Genomic DNA, 21,239 nt, shown 5'->3' with positions numbered 1-21,239 from the left:
TTGATATCTAATAGTTTTTTGTTATAACAGGACATTTTAAAATCTCAAAATTACGAGATGATTATAACTTTTATTGCATAATATTGACTTAAAATTTTATTGCACACATTTAATTATCATTGAAAAAAGTATGCGTCTTTTTAAATGTATCTCATAGTTGTGCCTTTTTACTTCATAATCATTACATGTCTCATAATTACAACATTTCTACCATAGGTTGTGAGGTTTTTCCCACATATGATCTTAAAAATATGAATTTTCTGTCACATATTCAAGTTTATTCTATATTAAATGTATAATTCTGGCTTCATTTCATACGTATTACTTTCATCTATAAATGATGACCTTTAATCCTATAATTATAATTTTTTTATCACATAATTACTTGTCATTTTCCTGAACCTGTGTGTGATGTTTGTTGAGGACCAGCAGGTGGTGCTGCGACGCAGACATACTATTCGCCAAACTCAGCTCTCTGTGGAGATGGGAGGTGACCTTTGACCTCTGTGCTGGCCGGCCTTGTCCTTCACTACAGAACCTGAGCTGCACTTTTTATTCTCACAGAAGTAAAAAAAACAAACTACTGTAACTAAAAACTGATGGAATTAAACTCGACTCCGTGTTGATTTGATTGAAAGAAACACGGAAGTAGCTATTTCTCCTTCAGAATAAAAGCCATAAGCTGTGGGGAAAAAAATACTAAATGTTTACCACACTATAACGACAAGTGAATGAATGATAAAGACAGGTGAATGAATGAATGATGAGAACAGGTGAATGATGAGGACAGATGGGATGAATGTATGATGAGGACAGATGAATGAATGAATGATGAGGAATGATGAATGAATGAGGAATGATGAGGACAGGTGAATGAATGATGAGGACAGCTTAATGAATAAATGATGAGGAAAGATGAGATGAATGAATGATGAGGACAGGTGAATGAATGATGAGGACAGGTGAATGAATGATGTGGATAGGTGAATGAATGATGAGGACAGATGCGATGAATGAATGATGAGGACAGATGAATGAATGATGAGGACAGGTGAATGAATGATGAGGATAGGTGAATAAATGATGAGGACAGATGAGATGAATGAATGATGAGGATAGGTGAATAAATGATGAGGACAGATGAATGAATAATGAGGACAGGTGAATGAATGATAAGGACAGATGAATGAATGGTGAGGACAGATGAGATGAATGAATGATGAGGACAGATGAATGTATGATGAGAACAGATGAATGAATGAATGATGAGGAATGATGAATGAATGAGGAATGATGAGGACAGGTGAATGAATGATGAGGACAGCTTAATGAATGAATGATGAGGACAGGTGAATGAATGATAAGGACAGGTGAATGATGAGGACAGGTGAATGAATGATGTGGATAGGTGAATGAATGATGAGGACAGATGCGATGAATGAATGATGAGGACAGATGAATGAATGATGAGGACAGATGCGATGAATGAATGATGAGGACAGATGAATGAATGATGAGGACAGGTGAATGAATGATGAGGATAGGTGAATAAATGATGAGGACAGATGAATGAATGATGAGGACAGGTGAATGAATGATAAGGACAGATGAATGAATGGTGAGGACAGATGAGTTGAATGAATGATGAGGACAGGTGAATGATGAGGACAGATGGGATGAATGTATGATGAGGACAGATGAATGACTGAATGATGAGGAATGATGAATGAATGAGGAATGATGAGGACAGGTGAATGAATGATGAGGACAGCTTAATGAATGAATGATGACGAAAGATGAGATGAATGAATGATGAGGACAGGTGAATGAATGATGAGGACAGGTGAATGATGAGGACTAGTGAATGAATGATGTGGATAGGTGAATGAATGATGACGACAGATGCGATGAATGAATGATGGGGACAGATGAATGAATGATTAGGACAGGTGAATGAATGATGAGGATAGGTGAATAAATGATGAGGACAGATGAGATGAATGAATGATGAGGATAGGTGAATAAATGATGAGGACAGATGAATGAATGATGAGGACAGGTGAATGAATGATAAGGACAGATGAATGAATGATGAGGACAGATGAGATGAATGAATGATGAGGACAGATGAATGAATGATGAGGACAGGTGAATGAATGATGAGGACAGATGAATGAATGATGAGGACAGGTAAATGAATGATGAAGACAGGTGAATGAATGATGAGGACAGATGAGATGAATGAATGATGAGGACAGGTGAATGAATGATGAAGACAGGTGAATGAATGATGAGGACAGATGAGTGAATGATGAGGACAGGTGAATGAATGATGAGGACAGATGAGATGAATGAATGATGAGGACAGATGAGATGAATGAATGATGAGGACAGGTGAATAAATGATGTGGACAGGCGAATGACGAGGACAGGTGAATGAATGATGAGGACAGGTGACTGAATGATGAGGACAGGTGAATGAATGATGAAGACAGGTGAATGATGAGGACAGGGAAATGATTGATAAGGACAGGTGAATAAATGATGAGAACAGATGAGATGAATAAATGATGAGGACAGATGAATGAATGATGAGGACAGATGAGTGAATGATGAGGACAGGTGAATGAATGATGAGAATAGGTGAATGAATGATGAAGACAGGTGAATGAATGATGAAGACAGATGAATGAATGATGAGGACAGATGAGTGAATGATGAGGACAGGTGAATGAATGAAGAGGATAGGTGAATGAATGATGAGGACAGGTGAATGAATGATGAGGACACGTGAATGAATGATGAGGACAGGTGAGATGAATGAATGATGAGGACAGGCGAATGAATGATGAGGACAGGTGAATGAATGATGTGGACAGGCGAATGACAAGGACAGGTGAATGAATGATGAGGAAAGGTGACTGAATGATGAGGACAGGTGAATGAATGATGGAGACAGGTGAATGATGAGGAAAGGGGAATGATTGATAAGGACATGTGAATAAATGATGAGGACAGGTGAATGAATTATGAGGAATGATGAGGACAGATGAATAAATGATGAGGAAAGGTGACTGAATGATGAGGACAGGTGAATGAATGATGGAGACAGGTGAATGATGAGGAAAGGGGAATGATTGATAAGGACATGTGAATAAATGATGAGGACAGGTGAATGAATTATGAGGAATGATGAGGACAGATGAATAAATGATGAGAACAGGTGAATGAATGATGAGGACAGCTGAATGAATGAATGATGAGGAAAGATGAGATGAATGATGAGGATAGGTGAATGAATGATGAAGACAGATGAATGAATGATGAGGACAGATGAGTGAATGATGAGGACAGGTGAATGAATGATGCGGATAAATGAATGAATGATGAGGACAGATGAGTGAATGATGAGGACAGGTGAATGAATGATGCGGATAAATGAATGAATGATGAGGACAGATGAGTGAATGATGAGGACAGGTGAATGAATGAAGAGGATAGGTGAATGAATGATGAGGACAGGTGAATGAATGATGTGGACAGGCGAATGACGAGGACAGGTGAATGAATGATGAGGACAGGTGACTGAATGATGAGGACAGGTGAATGAATGATGAAGACAGGTGAATGATGAGGAAAGGGGAATGAATTATGAGGAATGATGAATGAATGATGAGGACAGATGAATGAATGATGAGGACAGATGAATGAATGATGAGGACAGGTGAATGAATGATGAGGATAGGTAAATGAAGGAATGACGAGGACAGGTGAGATGAATGAATGATGAGGGCAGATGAATGAATGATGAGGACAGGTGAATGAATGATGAGGACAGGTGAATGAATGATGTGGACAGGTGAATGAATGATGAGGACAGGTGAATGAATGATGAAGACAGGTGAATGATGAGGACAGATGAATGAATGATGAGGACAGCCGAATGAATGAATGAATGATGAGGACAGATGAGATGAATGAATGATGAGGACAGATGAATGAATGATGAAGACAGGTGAATGATGAGGACAGATGAATGAATGATGAGGACAGGTGAATGAATGATGAGGACAGGTGAATGAATGATGAGGATAGGTGAAATGAATGAATGATGAGGACAGATGAATGATGAGGACAGGTGAATGAATGATAAGGACAGGTGAATGAATGATGTGGACAGGTGAATGAATGATGAGGAAAGGTGAATGAATGATGAAGACAGGTGAATGATGAGGACAGTGGAATGAATGATGAGGACAGATGAACAAATGATGTGGACAGGTGAATGAATGATGAGAAAGGTGAATGAATGTTGAGGACAGATGAATGAATGATGAGGACAGATGAATAAATGATGTGGACAGATGAGATGAATGAATGATGAGGACAGATGAATGAATGATGAGGACAGGTGAATGAATGATGAGGACAGGTCAATGAATGATGAGTATAGGTGAAATGAATGAATGATGAGGACAGATGAATGATGAGGACAGGTGAATGAATGATAAGGACAGGTGACTGAATGATGTGGACAGGTGAATGAATGATGAGGAAAGGTGAATGAATGATGAAGACAGGTGAATGATGAGGGCAGGGGAATGAATGATGAGGACAGGTGAATGAATGATGAGAAAGGTGAATGAATGATGAAGACAGGTGAATTATGAGGACAGGTGAATGAATGTTGAGGACAGATGAATGAATGATGAGGACAGATGAATAAATGATGTGGACAGATGAGATGAATGAATGATGAGGACAGATGAATGAATGATGAGGATAGGTAAATGAAGGAATGACGAGGACAGGTGAGATGAATGAATGATGAGGACAGGTGAATGAATGAATGATGAGGACAGATGAGATGAATGAATGATGAGGACAGATGAATGAATGATGAAGACAGGTGAATGATGAGGACAGATGAATGAATGATGAGGACAGGGGAATGAATGATGAGGATAGGTGAGATGAATGAATGACGAGGACAGATGAATGATGAGGACAGGTGAATGAATGATAAGGACAGGTGAATGAATGATGTGTACAGGTGAATGAATGATGATGAAAGGTGAATGAATGATGAAGACAGGTGAATGATGAGGACAGGGGAATGATTGATAAGGACATGTGAATGAATGATGAGGACAGGTGAATTGAATAGTGAGGACAGATGAATGAATGATGAGGGCAGGGGAATGATTGATAAGGACATGTGAATGAATGATGAGGACAGGTGAATAAATGATGAGGACAGGTGAATGAATGATGAGAACAGGTGAATTGAATAGTGAGGACAGATGAATGAATGATGAGGGCAGATTAATGAATATTTGCAATATATACACAACCACTTTATTTTGAAAGTCCGTAACGGAAACTGTCCCTGTCGGTAATGGCGGCCTTGACGGCAGCCCTTAAAATGGGGAGGAGGGAAACACTCTTCACTCCCTCCCTCTCTTTTTCTCGGTGTGTTGTGGCCTCACTCTCTCATCACCACCGCCCTCACCGTGGAATCATCCAGGAAATTAACCGAGCCGCAGGAGAAGCCGCCGCCTCATCCCGTTCACTGTGACCGGCTCTGCTGCTGCTCCGCGCCACCCTGCTCTGCTCTTTTTGGAGGGAAGCCTAGCGACGTCACTGGTGTAGTTATCTGATGCTCAGCTGCAGCACCAGCCGCAGACGTTAGTTGCTTTGTCACTGTGGAGCTAGCGCCCCCTGCTTTTTTCCTCCCAATTTTAACACTTTACTGCCCGCGGTCACCACAGACATGGAATCCCAGATCGATAAGGACGGCTGTAGAGTCGCTTACGAAGACGTGAGGGACGACAACACGGACTCTAACTGGTGAGTGTGAGGAGAAAGGTTGCTGCTCCAGATCTCGTTAAGAAATCACACTATTATACATTTTTATGTCAATATGCAAAATGTCATGCGTCACACATTCGAACCATGATTTCTTTAGGTTTGTCACGGTCTAATATTCACTTCGGCATGAATATAACGCGTCGAGCATTCTGTATTTTTGTGCTTATTTCATGTTAAATGATTTACTTCATACAGACCGGTGCCGCCCTGCTGCTGCGCTGTTTGTGAACAAGGCTGCGAAAATAGGAGGTGTCCTAACAAAACTAGGCATTTTCTTATTTAAATGCGGAGGGCTTCCATGTCACAATATACGCCGATTGAAAGACGAGCTTCTTAAAATATAAGTCGTGATTTTAATTGTATTTTACACTTTATGGATGTGACAGAAGGACAAATCACATTAAATTGATGATTTTTTTTAACGTAGTTCAACCTGCTTTCCACGAATTCGCGCTACAGTGACACACCGCATTTGAGACGTTCGTTTTACATATTCATGCGCGAAACTACAAATGTGTGTGTGTGTGTGTGTGTGTGTGTGATTATATCACAGCGATGATGTGATGAAAACAGAACGCGCAGTCTCACCGTGTGTGTGTGTGTGTGTGTGTGTGTTCTCAGTAATCAGGCCCAACAGGGCAGAAGTAATTTCCTTTGTCCTGTATTCACAGACGGATCACGTCATGTTCGTGACACTTCCACGCGGGCCACACTGTCACACAGCAGCATCCACAGCGCGTGCGCATCTTTTGGAGCATTTTTTTTAACGGCGCACATTTTACGTACAGTAGTCGCAAACGCACAGATCACGTGACAGGATGACGAACATCAGTGAGGGTTTTCGATTCACGACATTATCGCTTTATTATCACACTCATTGTGAAAATGTGCTTTAAACTCCTAAAAAAACGAGTGTTCGTACACGTATAGCACGTTTTTACAATTGCGAACTTTCTGAAGTACAATAAAAACCTCTGAGATTGGTACGGACTGGTATGTTGGCTCGTTGGAAATATGAACTGATAATACACCGCAATCAACTGCACTTCTTCTTCTTCTTCTTCTTCTTCTTCTTTCAGGGCTGTGTTTAAATACGAAGGCTCAACGATTGTACCTGGGGGTCAAGGCACCGACTATGAGGAGTTCAAGAAGCTGTGCACAGGTAAAAGTGCACATAATAATCTCACCTGAGCCTTGGTGCGTGTGCGTGTGTGTGTGTGTGCGTGTGTGTGCGTGTGCGCGTGTGTGTGTGTGCGTGCGTGCAGGTCCAGCAGTCTCACAGCAGGACACTAATCTCTTAAGACTCCGTGCTCTCTAACCCGTTGGTTCTGAGCTGCGTGACTAAGCCATGAAATGACACTGTGTGTGTGTGTGTGTGTGTGGGGTTTTGTCGATTTATTGTTTAATAATCGTCCAATTACTGCTTGTTTATTTAAGGTTTCATTTTTTTATTTTTAATATCTTGCTAATATTCAATACCAATATATACAGTATCTTAGTTTTTCCCAGCCAGAAAATCAGTGATTTTAGCTGCAGGGACACAGGAGCTGCTGGTCCTCTGCTGCCTCGTGTGGTCACCTTGTGTCACTGAGATCGATCTGAACAAAGAATTTTAAACCGCAAGGTTGCAAAATAAGAACTTAGTGATGGAGGCAGCAGTGGATCAAGTCCTGTGAGCTGTGCAAAACATTTCAAACTTAAGCTGAAGCAGATTTCATTGTGTGAGTCTCTTAAAGCTGCAGTGTGTAACTTCTGTTGGTAAACCGCTCACTCTCATAGAGAAAATCAGTGACTGTAGCTGTGTCAGTGAGATAAAGACGTGGACGTTCAGTCCTTTTCTGTCTCCCCTGTCTGAGTTTGGCTCATTTTATTCCCATAAGAAGGTAAAAATGCAGCTGTGCGTCGGCTGCGTCTCCTCCAGTCCAGAGCATCTGCTCAGCTGTTGGGTGTGGCTCTGTTCTGATGCTCCCGTCTTTCAAACGTGGGCCCTCAGGGCCGCACTCATGCACCTCACATTCCTGTTGAAATAGCTCATTTATCACTGTGCTTTACAACAGCACTGCTGCTGCTGCTGCTGCTGCTGATGATGATGATGATGATGATGCTGCTGCTGCTGCGTGAAAGTTGCTGTCACTTCCTGTTCAGAGATGACACACACGCACCTCTCTTGTTTTCCTTATTTAGTGTTGCAGTAGTAACTCTGAAGAGAAGAACCCGGGTGTAGGAGGAGCTGAGGCTGTAAGAGAGGAGATAGCTGTGAATTGTGATATTTGAAGTCGGGCTATAACGATCATGCCATCACTGAATGACTAGTCGATTAATCGGTTTGAGTGTTTTTATAATTAAACAAACGTTTCTTTCATTTTTCAGCTTCTTAATCGTGGATATTATTTCCATGTTTGATCAATGGATGGATGAGTTGTTTGGTCCATGTTTCTCTAACGTCTTTGTTTTTGATGTTGTTCTATGGAGCAAAGAAACCAGTAAATATTCACATTTAAGGATATTTTATGAGTCTGAGAAACACGTGTGGTGATGAGTGGATGAGCGGTGGATTTAGTAATTGATTCTTAATCCATTGGTGTCTGGATAAACCGTGGTTTCTTTCCCTTTTTTGTGCCCTATCAGCAGTGTTACAGTGTTTAAAGGCGTCATAGAGCGGAAGCTCCAATTAACGCTGCGTTTGTGTGTGTGTATCTGCGTCATGACCTCGTTTATGAAACCCTAGAGTTTCAGAACAAACAGTTCAGCCACTGCTGAGAAAATAGTGTTGTATTGTTTTCCTGGGCTCTGCGAAGCGGATCGGCACTTCCTTAATCTGATGTCGTCATCAGAAATCCTCACCACTCCTCTCACCACCGTAGCGCCTCCTGGTGCGGGCACTAGTCCGGGCACATCCGGTTGCGTACATTCAACCGCAGAAGAAGAAGAACTACTCTCGTTGTAGCTGCTGAGATGCAGAGCATCCACCGTGCCAGAGGGGGAGCTGTGTATCTGAGAGCTGGCCTATCTATTACGTCACTTCCAGGTACCTGGCCAATCACAACACAGTCCACATTGTGGGGGTGTGGTTTTGGTCTGAAACAGCGTGGCTGACGAGAGCGTCAGTGAGGAGATATTTTGATCGGCTCGTTTGCAGCGATTAGGAGGTTTTTAACCATGAAAACAAGTTAATATATGTAAGTAAACCTCCATAACTAACATATATGTGACCATGAAGACAAGTTAATATATGTAAGTAGACCTCCATAACTAACATATATGTGACCATGAAAACAAGTTAATATATGTAAGTAAACCTCCATAACTAACATATATGTGACCATGAAGACAAGTTAATATATGTAAGTAGACCTCCATAACTAACATATATATGTGACCATGAAAACAAGTTAATATATGTAAGTAGACCTCCATAACTAACATATATGTGACCATGAAGACAAGTTAATATATGTAAGTAGACCTCCATAACTAACATATATGTGACCATGAAAACAAGTTAATATATGTAAGTAGACCTCCATAACTAACATATACGTGACCATGAAAACAAGTTAATATATGTAAGTAGACCTCCATAACTAACATATAAGTGACCATGAAAACAAGTTAATATATGTAAGTAGACCTCCATAACTAACACATATACGTGACCATGAAAACAAGTTAATATATGTAAGTAGACCTCCATAACTAACATATACGTGACCATGAAAACAAGTTAATATATGTAAGTAGACCTCCATAACTAACATATACGTGACCATGAAAACAAGTTAATATATGTAAGTAGACCTCCATAACTCACATATACGTGACCATGAAAACAAGTTAATATATGTAAGTAGACCTCCATAACTCACATATACGTGACCATGAAAACAAGTTAATATATGTAAGTAGACCTCCATAACTAACATATACGTGACCATGAAAACAAGTTAATATATGTAAGTAGACCTCCATAACTCACATATATGTGACCATGAAAACAAGTTAATATATGTAAGTAGACCTCCATAACTAACATATATGTGACCATGAAAACAAGTTCATATATGTAAGTAGACCTCCGAAACTAACATATATGTGACCATGAAAACAAGTTAATATATGTAAGTAGACCTCCATAACTAATATATATGTGACCATGAAAACAAGTTAATATATGTAAGTAGACCTCCATAACTCACATATATGTGACCATGAAAACAAGTTAATATATGTAAGTAGACCTCCATAACTAACATATATGTGACCATAAAAACAAGTTAATATATGTAAGTAGACCTCCATAACTAACATATATGTGACCATGAAGACAAGTTAATATATGTAAGTAGACCTCCATAACTAACATATACGTGACCATGAAAACAAGTTAATATGTAAGTAGACCTCCATAACTAACATATATGTGACCATAAAAACAAGTTAATATATGTAAGTAGACCTCCATAACTAACATATACGTGACCATGAAAACAAGTTAATATAGGTAAGTAGACCTCCATAACTAACATATACGTGACCATGAAAACAAGTTAATATATGTAAGTAGACCTCCATAACTCACATATACGTGACCATGAAGACAAGTTAATATATGTAAGTAGACCTCCATAACTAACATATACGTGACCATGAAGACAAGTTAATATATGTAAGTAGACCTCCATAACTAACATATACGTGACCATGAAGACAAGTTAATATATGTAAGTAGACCCCCATAACTAACATATATGTGACCATGGAAACAAGTTAATATATGTAAGTAGACCTCCATAACTAACATATACGTGACCATGAAAACAAGTTAATATATGTAAGTAGACCTCCATAACTAACATATACGTGACCATGAAGACAAGTTAATATATGTAAGTAGACCTCCATAACTAACATATACGTGACCATGAAAGCAAGTTAATATATGTAAGTAGACCTCCATAACTAACATATACGTGACCATGAAAACAAGTTAATATATGTAAGTAGACCTCCATAACTAACATATATGTGACCATGAAAACAAGTTAATATATGTAAGTAGACCTCCATAACTAACATATATGTGACCATGAAAACAAGTTAATATATGTAAGTAGACCTCCATAACTAACATATATGTGACCATGAAAACAAGTTAATATATGTAAGTAGACCTCCATAACTCACATATATGTGACCATGAAAACAAGTTAATATATGTAAGTAGACCTCCATAACTAACATATACGTGACCATGAAAACAAGTTAATATATGTAAGTAGACCTCCATAACTAACATATACGTGACCGTGAAAACAAGTTAATATATGTAAGTAGACCTCCATAACTAACATATACGTGACCGTGAAAACAAGTTAATATATGTAAGTAGACCTCCATAACTAACATATACGTGACCATGAAAACAAGTTAATATATGTAAGTAGACCTCCATAACTAACATATACGTGACCATGAAAACAAGTTAATATATGTAAGTGGACCTCCATAACTAACATATACGTGACCATGAAAACAAGTTAATATATGTAAGTAGACCTCCATAACTAACATATATGTGACCATGAAAACAAGTTAATATATGTAAGTAGACCTCCATAACTAACATATACGTGACCATGAAAACAAGTTAATATATGTAAGTAGACCTCCATAACTAACATATACGTGACCATGAAAACAAGTTAATATATGTAAGTAGACCTCCATAACTAACATATATGTGACCATGAAAACAAGTTAATATATGTAAGTAGACCTCCATAACTAACATATATGTGACCATGAAAACAAGTTAATATATGTAAGTAGACCTCCATAACTAACATATATGTGACCATAAAAACAAGTTAATATATGTAAGTAGACCTCCATAACTAACATATACGTGACCATGAAAACAAGTTAATATATGTAAGTAGACCTCCATAACTAACATATACGTGACCATGAAGACAAGTTAATATATGTAAGTAGACCTCCATAACTAACATATACGTGACCATGAAAACAAGTTAATATATGTAAGTAGACCTCCATAACTAACATATACGTGACCATGAAAACAAGTTAATATATGTAAGTAGACCTCCATAACTAACATATACGTGACCATGAAAACAAGTTAATATATGTTAGTAGACCTCCATAACTCACATATACGTGACCATGAAAACAAGTTAATATATGTAAGTAGACCTCCATAACTCACATATACGTGACCATGAAAACAAGTTAATATATGTAAGTAGACCTCCATAACTCACATATATGTGACCATGAAAACAAGTTAATATATGTAAGTAGACCTCCATAACTAACATATACGTGACCATGAAAACAAGTTAATATATGTAAGTAGACCTCCATAACTAACATATACGTGACCATGAAAACAAGTTAATATATGTAAGTAGACCTCCATAACTCACATATATGTGACCATGAAAACAAGTTAATATATGTAAGTAGACCTCCATAACTCACATATATGTGACCATGAAAACAAGTTAATATATGTAAGTAGACCTCCATAACTAACATATATGTGACCATGAAAACAAGTTAATATATGTAAGTAGACCTCCATAACTCACATATATGTGACCATGAAAACAAGTTAATATATGTAAGTAGACCTCCATAACTAACATATATGTGACCATGAAAACAAGTTAATATATGTAAGTAGACCTCCATAACTAACATATATGTGACCATGAAAACAAGTTAATATATGTAAGTAGACCTCCATAACTAACATATATGTGACCATGAAAACAAGTTAATATATGTAAGTAGACCTCCATAACTAACATATATGTGACCATGAAAACAAGTTAATATATGTAAGTAGACCTCCATAACTAACATATATGTGACCATGAAAACAAGTTAATATATGTAAGTAGACCTCCATAACTAACATATATGTGACCATGAAAACAAGTTAATATATGTAAGTAGACCTCCATAACTAACATATATGTGACCATAAAAACAAGTTAATATATGTAAGTAGACCTCCATAACTAACATATACGTGACCATGAAGACAAGTTAATATATGTAAGTAGACCTCCATAACTAACATATACGTGACCATGAAGACAAGTTAATATATGTAAGTAGACCTCCATAACTAACATATACGTGACCATGAAAACAAGTTAATATATGTAAGTAGACCTCCATAACTAACATATATGTGACCATGAAAACAAGTTAATATATGTAAGTAGACCTCCATAACTAACATATACGTGACCATGAAAACAAGTTAATATATGTTAGTAGACCTCCATAACTCACATATACGTGACCATGAAAACAAGTTAATATATGTAAGTAGACCTCCATAACTCACATATATGTGACCATGAAAACAAGTTAATATATGTAAGTAGACCTCCATAACTCACATATATGTGACCATGAAAACAAGTTAATATATGTAAGTAGACCTCCATAACTAACATATACGTGACCATGAAAACAAGTTAATATATGTAAGTAGACCTCCATAACTCACATATATGTGACCATGAAAACAAGTTAATATATGTAAGTAGACCTCCATAACTAACATATATGTGACCATGAAAACAAGTTAATATATGTAAGTAGACCTCCATAACTCACATATATGTGACCATGAAAACAAGTTAATATATGTAAGTAGACCTCCATAACTAACATATATGTGACCATGAAAACAAGTTAATATATGTGAGTAGACCTCCATAACTAACATATATGTGACCATGAAAACAAGTTAATATATGTAAGTAGACCTCCATAACTAACATATATGTGACCATGAAAACAAGTTAATATATGTAAGTAGACCTCCATAACTAACATATATGTGACCATGAAAACAAGTTAATATATGTAAGTAGACCTCCATAACTCACATATATGTGACCATGAAAACAAGTTAATATATGTAAGTAGACCTCCATAACTCACATATATGTGACCATGAAAACAAGTTAATATATGTAAGTAGACCTCCATAACTAACATATATGTGACCATGAAAACAAGTTAATTTATGTAAGTAGACCTCCATAACTAACATATATGTGACCATGAAAACAAGTTAATATATGTAAGTAGACCTCCATAACTAACATATATGTGACCATGAAAACAAGTTAATATATGTAAGTAGACCTCCATAACTAACATATATGTGTGATACAAGCATTCTATGTGGCCTTTAAAGGTGTTGAAACACGCAGTATCCTGTGTGACTGCAGCGATAAGACTCTTCAGAGCAGCAGCAGCAGCTCCTGTGAGTTCCTGCTCTCAACAGGAAAAGTCTTTATCTACAGCGACGGAAGAGAAAAATGACCTCGCACCACGTCCAATCAGTAATAACCTCAGAGTTCTTCTTTGTGTTGATGGATGGAGGCAGATGTCGTTATTCCATGTGTGTGAGATGTTAAAATCACTGATTTTCTCTATGAGCTTTGGTGTGAGAGAGTGAGTTGAGTGTGATCAGATGACCAAAATAACAATGATGGGCGCGGCCACAGGGAGGTGTGTGACAGCTTACAATATACTCATGCTTCATGTCGTCTGATGACCTAAATGTCTCCTCCTCACACATACACACATGCGCACACACACACACACATGCGCACACACACACACATGCACGCACACACACACACATGCGCACACACACACACACATGCGCACGCGCACACACATTCACACATGCGCACACACATACACACGCACACACACACATGCGCACGCGCACACACATTCACACATGCGCACACACATACACATGCGCACGCACATGCACACACACATGCGCGCGCGCACGCACACACAAGTGCACGCGCACACACACACACATAAGTACACACGCACGCACACACACACACACACATGCTCGCGCGCACACACACACACACCATTGTATTCCCAGGTCATTTACTGAACTCCCCGAGCATCACAACAAAGTGCTGCACTTCAAGGCAACAACATGTCCTCAGTACTGTGCTGTGAAGATGAGGTCCTCACAAAGACAGACAAACACACTCACACGCACACTCTCTCTTCATCGTTAGCGACGTTCTGTAAAGGTTTCCCCGGGAAATGTCTTCATCCACACAGAACCACTCAAAGCGCTGTAGTACACATGCCAGGCCTGTAAGTGACGCTGTAACGCTACACTGTTATTGCTCTTTATTGTCATCTCTGATCACCTTGTTATTGTTATTTTAACCTGACACTGCATTCTCACACACACACACACTCTCTCTCTCTCACACTCACTCTCTCTGTCTCTCGCTCTCTCACACACACTGTCTCTCTCTCACACACACACACACACTCTCTTTCTCTCTCTCACACTCACTCTCTCTGTCTCTCGCTCTCTCACACACACTGTCTCTCTCTCACACACACACACACACTCTCTCTCTCTCTCTCTCTGGCTCTCTCACACACACACACTCTCTCCCCACACACTCACACACACTCTCTTTCTCTCTCTCACACTCACTCTCTCTGTCTCTCGCTCTCTCACACACACACACACACTCTCTCTCTCTCTCTCTCTGGCTCTCTCACACACACACACTCTCTCTCTCTCTCTCACACACACACACACACTCTCTCTCTCTCTCTCTCTCTCGCTCTCTCACGCACACAGACATATATTATGTATGTAAAGTGTGTGTGTGTGTGTTGCGTGGACGTGCAGTATGTCTTCATGGTCCACTGACTCCGCCTCTTCCCTCAGACGACACTCGTCTGTACGCCTACGTCCGCGTGACGACAGGAGACGCCATGAGCCGACGCACCAAGTTCACCCTCATCACCTGGATCGGAGAGAACGTGCCTGCGCTGAAGCGCGCCAAGATCAGCATTGACAAGACTATGGTCAAAGAAATCGTGCAGGTCAGTGTGTGCGTGTGTGTGTCTGTGTGTGTGTGTCTGTGTGTGAGTGTGTAAGAGAGAGAGTGTGTGTGTGTGTGTGTGTAAGAGAGAGAGCCTAGATCAGCATTGACAAGACTATGGTCAAAGAAATCGTGCAGGTCAGTGTGTGTGTCAGTGTGTGTGTCAGTGTGTGCGTGTGTGTGTGTGTGTGTGTCTGTGTGTGCGTGTCTGTGTGTGAGTGTGTAAGAGAGAGAGCCAAGATCAGCATTGACAAGACTATGGTCAAAGAAATCGTGCAGGTCAGTGTGTGTGTCGGTGTGTGCGTGTGTGTGTGTGTGTGTGTCTGTGTGTGCGTGTGAGTGTGTAAGAGAGAGAGCCAAGATCAGCATTGACAAGACTATGGTCAAAGAAATCGTGCAGGTCAGTGTGTGTGTCGGTGTGTGTCAGTGTGTGTCTGTGTGTGAGTGTGTGTCAGTGTGTGCGTGTCTGTGTGTGAGTGTGTAAGAGAGAGAGCCAATATCAGCATTGACAAGACTATGGTCAAAGAAATCGTGCAGGTCAGTGTGTGGGTGTCTGCGTGTGCGTGTGTGTGTGTGTGTGTGTGTGTCTGTGTGTGCGTGTCTGTGTGTGAGTGTGTAAGAGAGAGAGCCAAGATCAGCATTGACAAGACTATGGTCAAAGAAATCGTGCAGGTCAGTGTGTGGGTGTCTGCGTGTGCGTGTGCGTGTGTGTGTGTGTGTGTGTGTGTCTGTGTGTGCGTGTCTGTGTGTGAGTGTGTAAGAGAGAGAGCCAAGATCAGCATTGACAAGACTATGGTCAAAGAAACCATGCAGGTCAGTGTGTGTGCGTGTGTGTCAGTGTGTGTCTGTGTGTGAGTGTGTGTCTGTGTGAGAGAGAGTGTGTGTGTGTAAGAGAGAGAGCCAATATCAGCATTGACAAGACTATGGTCAAAGAAATCGTGCATGTCTGCGTGTGCGTGTCTGTGTGAGTGTGTGTGCGTGTGTGTGTGTGTGTCTGTGTGTGCGTGTGTGTCTGTGTGTGTGCGTGCGTGTGCGTAGTAATGAAAGTGTTGTTGATTCCTTTGGGGTAAATCAGGTTGTCGCCGTGGAAACGTTGCCGCTGATAACAACATCATTTCCAGGAGTGGTTCAAACTAAAATGATCACAGCGGACTTTTTATTCTACACTAAACTACGTTCAAATGTTTGTGTTTTTATTTCTGCAGAACTTTGCCAAGGAGTTCCTGGTGATGGACCAGAAGGAGCTGGAGGAGGGTTACATCATCGAGGAGCTGAGGAAGGCGGGCGGAGCCAACTACGACGCTCAGGCCGAGTAGAGAAGTGCCACAGTCAACTGGAAGGGAAGGGGCGGGGTCAGGGGTGGGCTTTTTGGGGTTGGGGTTAGGGGTGGGGCTTTGGTGAGGGGTGGAATGAGTCGGGTGGGCGTGCGTGGCAGGGCTGTTACCTCTTGGGGCGAGGGGCGTGGCAGGATGGAGAGGGGCGTGGCAGGACAGAGAGGACTTTAACAAATCAGCACTTTGTGTATTTGCCAGAACAAACAAACAAAGCTTCTTGTGTAGAACTGAAGTTCTGCACAAGAAGAACTTAGAACTTTAAGTCCAGTTGCTCATGATTCAGGCCGCGTTATTTGCTGTTTTTCATAAACGTTCCCCGTTAAAGTAAAGTAAAGTAAAGTAAAGACGCTGTCGTTTCAGGAAATGGAACCCTAACCCAGAACGCTGTAGTACACTTGAGAGGACTGCAGGTGGCGCTGTAGACGTAAACTGATCACTTTTGTTTATTTAAGTAAAAATAGGTTTTGTTTCCTCCTGCGATGATGTCAAGTAGTGTATTCAAAAAAATACAGCGTGGGCGGGCCCTCACACACTGGCGTGGGCGGGCCCTCACACACTGGCGTGGGCGGGCCCTCACACACTGGTGTGGCCCCCTGCTGTCCTGCCCTCTGTCCTCTCCTCAGTCGGCTCATGGTTTTGTCGTCTACTGTGCTTCATCATCTCACTCACACTCATCCTCACCTCGACGGAGCCGCAGCTGAGCCCGCGTGACGTGGAGGGGCGGGGCCTCTGCGTTTCCCCGCAGTGAGGATGTGGTGGAGTGAAGGGTTTCCCCTCAGAGCCCTTCCTCCTGCAGCAGGCGTGTTTGTTTTTGACACCAGAACGCCAGCTCTTAGTCGTGATACACTGTAACCCACGAGGAAAAGATCTCCACCTCCGCACCGGGAAATCAAACTATCTCACTCTCATGCTCTCGCTGCTGCACATTTGGCAAAACCTAACAAGAATTCCAGAAAGCATCGTCGCCGAGGAGCTGAACGGAAACGTCTTCTTCCTCCTCTGCGGCGTGTGGCGCTGCGCTCTTTATCTTTAACGCCGCAAAGTCAACGCAAAATCGTGTCTCCACTCGAGGTTCTCCCGGGTTCTCCACGACACGACACCCGCTCGCCGCCGACTGCGCGTCGTTGGCATCTGCAGTCCAAACGTTCTGTGAAAACACGGCGTATTTGGACAGAACGTTGAGAGCGGGTAAAGGAAGCGCGACGCGAGCTGAATGTCTCTGAGTCCAAGTCTTGGTACGGTCCAGATATTTGGGACCGTGTTGATCGCACGCATCCGACTTCCCCGGCAACGCGTTCAGGCACGCGTGGAACACTGGACCAACGGTTAGCGTATAAAAAAGGGGGCGGAGCAGCCAACAGTGACAATACATTCTAATAATAATAATAATAATAATAATAATAATAATAACAATAGTGACAGCAGATTAGTGTGAGTGCTGATTCAGCGGTTTGACGTTGGGAGATCTTTTCCTCCGGGAGAATCCATGAAAAACTGTAACCTACCCTGTTTGACTGCCTTAGTCTCCCATGGAGAGTGGAGCATCATGGGAGTCTGTGGACACTACACTGTGATTGGCCGTCCTCCTGACATGTGACTGGGAGTCGTCATCGCAGCATGAGCCTGAGCTTTTCCTCCCAGAGCAGACGGGGGGCGCCATTTCTCGGTTGTAGCATCTTTATCCGATTAATTTAAACCCCTCCCCCTGCAAAATAAAGAGATGGTTTTGTTTTTTAATCTTAGGAGTTTTATCTTTTTCATTTTATTTTGAAGAGCATTGTTGTCTTGAAACATTTGGTGGAAGAGATTTTCAAAAAAAAGAAAAACTGGCACAATATCAGTCATTTCAAAATAAAAGTTCATGTTTTTCTTTAAATTCTCTCTGTGTCTTTTGTCTTCACTGACGTGTGACGATGAGGTCATGGGAACTCTTTGGCTCTTCTCAGTCAAACATGGAAACCGTCTCTAGTAGCTTAGGGGGCTCTGAGGGGGTTTCCATGGCAACCACGCTGGACGCTGTTGTGTCCACCATGTTTAAGACTTGGGGAAATGAATGTATCACTCATTAGGTACACTGGAACACTGGAAACTTCCTGCTACATAAACATCCTCCATTTCCTCTAAAGTTACATTTTTACAGAGATTCCTAACAGAAACTGACGTTTGTGAACCGCATCACACACACAGATGTCTGATTTTGTGACACACAGTGACCACACGAGGCAGCAGAGGACCAGCGTGGGACAGTGAGTGCGACAGTGGTCGTCAGCTGTGGCTTAAGGCGGCCATGTTTTTCCTCACCGTGTATTACTAGTTAATAAAAGCACAACTATCACTAACTTTAACCAGATCACCTGACTCTGCTTCACTGTGACCACGTCATTCTGTTCAAAGATACGACCATGAATTAACCAGAGAGGTGTCAGGTTACAACTGTGTGTCTGTGTGTGTCTGTCTGTGAGTGTGTCTGTGTGTGTGTGTGTCTGTGTGTCTGTGAGTGTGTGTGTCTGTGTGTGTCTGTCTGTGTGTGTCTGAGTGTGTCTGTGTGTTTGTCTGTGAGTGTGTGTGTCTGTGAGTGTGTTTGTCTGTGTGTGTCTGTCTGTGTGTGTGTGTGTTTGTCTGTGTCTGTCTGTGAGTGTGTCTGTGTGTGTGTGTGTTTGTCTGAGTGTGTCTGTGAGTGTGTGTGTCTGTGTGTGTGTGTGTCTGTGAGTGTGTGTCTGTGTGTGTGTGTTTGTCTGTGTGTGTCTGAGTGTGTTTGTCTGTGTGTTTGTCTGTGAGTGTGTTTGTCTGTGTGTGTCTGTCTGTGTGTGTGTGTGTTTGTCTGTGTCTGTCTGTGAGTGTGTCTGTGTGTGTGTGTGTTTGTCTGAGTGTGTCTGTGAGTGTGTGTGTCTGTGTGTGTGTGTGTCTGTGTGTGTGTGTTTGTCTGTGTGTGTCTGAGTGTGTTTGTCTGTGTGTGTCTGAGTGTGTCTGTGAGTGTGTGTCTGTGAGTGTGTGTCTGTGTGTGTGATTGTGATTGTGAGTGTGTGTGTGTCTGTGAGTGTGTGTGTGTGTGGCTGTGAGTGTGTCTGTGAGTGTGTGTGTGTGTTTGTGTGTGTCTGTGAGTGTGTGTCTGTCTGTGTGTGTCTGTGTCTGTGTCTGTGTGTATGTGTGTGTGTCTGTGAGTGTGTGTGTGTGTCTGTGTGTCTGTGAGTGTGTGTCTTTGTCTGTGAGTGTGTGTGTGTCTGTCTGTCTGTCCGTGAGTGTGTGTGAGTGAGTCTGGGAGTGTGTGTGTGTGTGTGTGTGTGTGAGTGAGTCTGTGTGTGTGTGTGTGTGTGTGTCTGTGTGTCTGTGTTTATGTCAAAAGTCAAGACTTTTTTATTGTCATTATTAGGACATAACTAAATTTTGCAGTGACTCCCGACTTAAAGGCACAAACAAACAAAAATAACGAAAGACTTTAACACTTAAATAAGACACAACGAAATGTTGTGTGTGTGTGTGTGTGTGGTGTTATGGTCAGTGTCTCACAGTGGCTTTAAGTAAACTGAGGAAGTGACACACCTCAGCTTATGTTACGGTGTGTGTGTCTGTGTGTGTGTGTGTGTGTGTGTGTGTCAAAGTGAAACTGCTTGATTCTCATGTGGATTCAAAAGAAGAAGAAGGAGCAGAGCGTCAGCACTCAGGCATTTGGAGGTTCTGGGTTTCTATGAGACAATTGTGCAATGTTCTCAGAGGAGACACATGACTGAGTGTGGGCTGTGAAACATGCTGCTGTGCTGAGGAGGACGAGGAATGCAGGACGGATCCCATCCAACAGTCTCCATCAGGTCCAGGACCAGGACTCTGTTCACATCCACAGACGCACAGTAAATAAAGTCAGAGAACATCACCAAAGATCGTGGATCACTGCGATAAAACCCACTTCACTCGTGACTTCATAGCTCCTCCTCAAAGTGGGCGGAGTCAACACAGCACGGCTGCATGAAACTGGTGACGTGGAGTTCACCGCGACACAAACACAAGCTAGTGACAGTTAACGGTTAATCTACTGAATTTAAAGTAGATTTCAGAACTTTAAGTAGATTTCAGAACCCTAAGTAGATTTTGGAACTTT

At 41.3% G+C, this 21,239-nt stretch overlaps 1 protein-coding gene across 1 annotated transcript; it reads left to right on the top strand.

Moving 5' to 3' along the window:
* The first annotated feature begins 5,442 nt into the window (after positions 1–5,442).
* Positions 5,443–17,173, top strand: cotl1 (coactosin-like F-actin binding protein 1). Its single transcript, XM_058645134.1, has 4 exons — positions 5,443–5,850; positions 6,951–7,033; positions 15,656–15,813; positions 17,018–17,173. The coding sequence occupies exons 1-4, from the start codon at positions 5,774–5,776 to the stop codon at positions 17,126–17,128; spliced, it is 429 nt and encodes a 142-aa protein (XP_058501117.1). The 5' UTR covers positions 5,443–5,773; the 3' UTR covers positions 17,129–17,173.
* The last annotated feature ends 4,066 nt before the right edge of the window (positions 17,174–21,239 follow it).

This window comes from Solea solea, chromosome 12 (genome assembly GCF_958295425.1).
Source record: "Solea solea chromosome 12, fSolSol10.1, whole genome shotgun sequence".
Classification (NCBI taxonomy): Eukaryota; Metazoa; Chordata; class Actinopteri; order Pleuronectiformes; family Soleidae; genus Solea; species Solea solea.
This window is presented reverse-complemented; position numbering and strand designations above follow the sequence as displayed.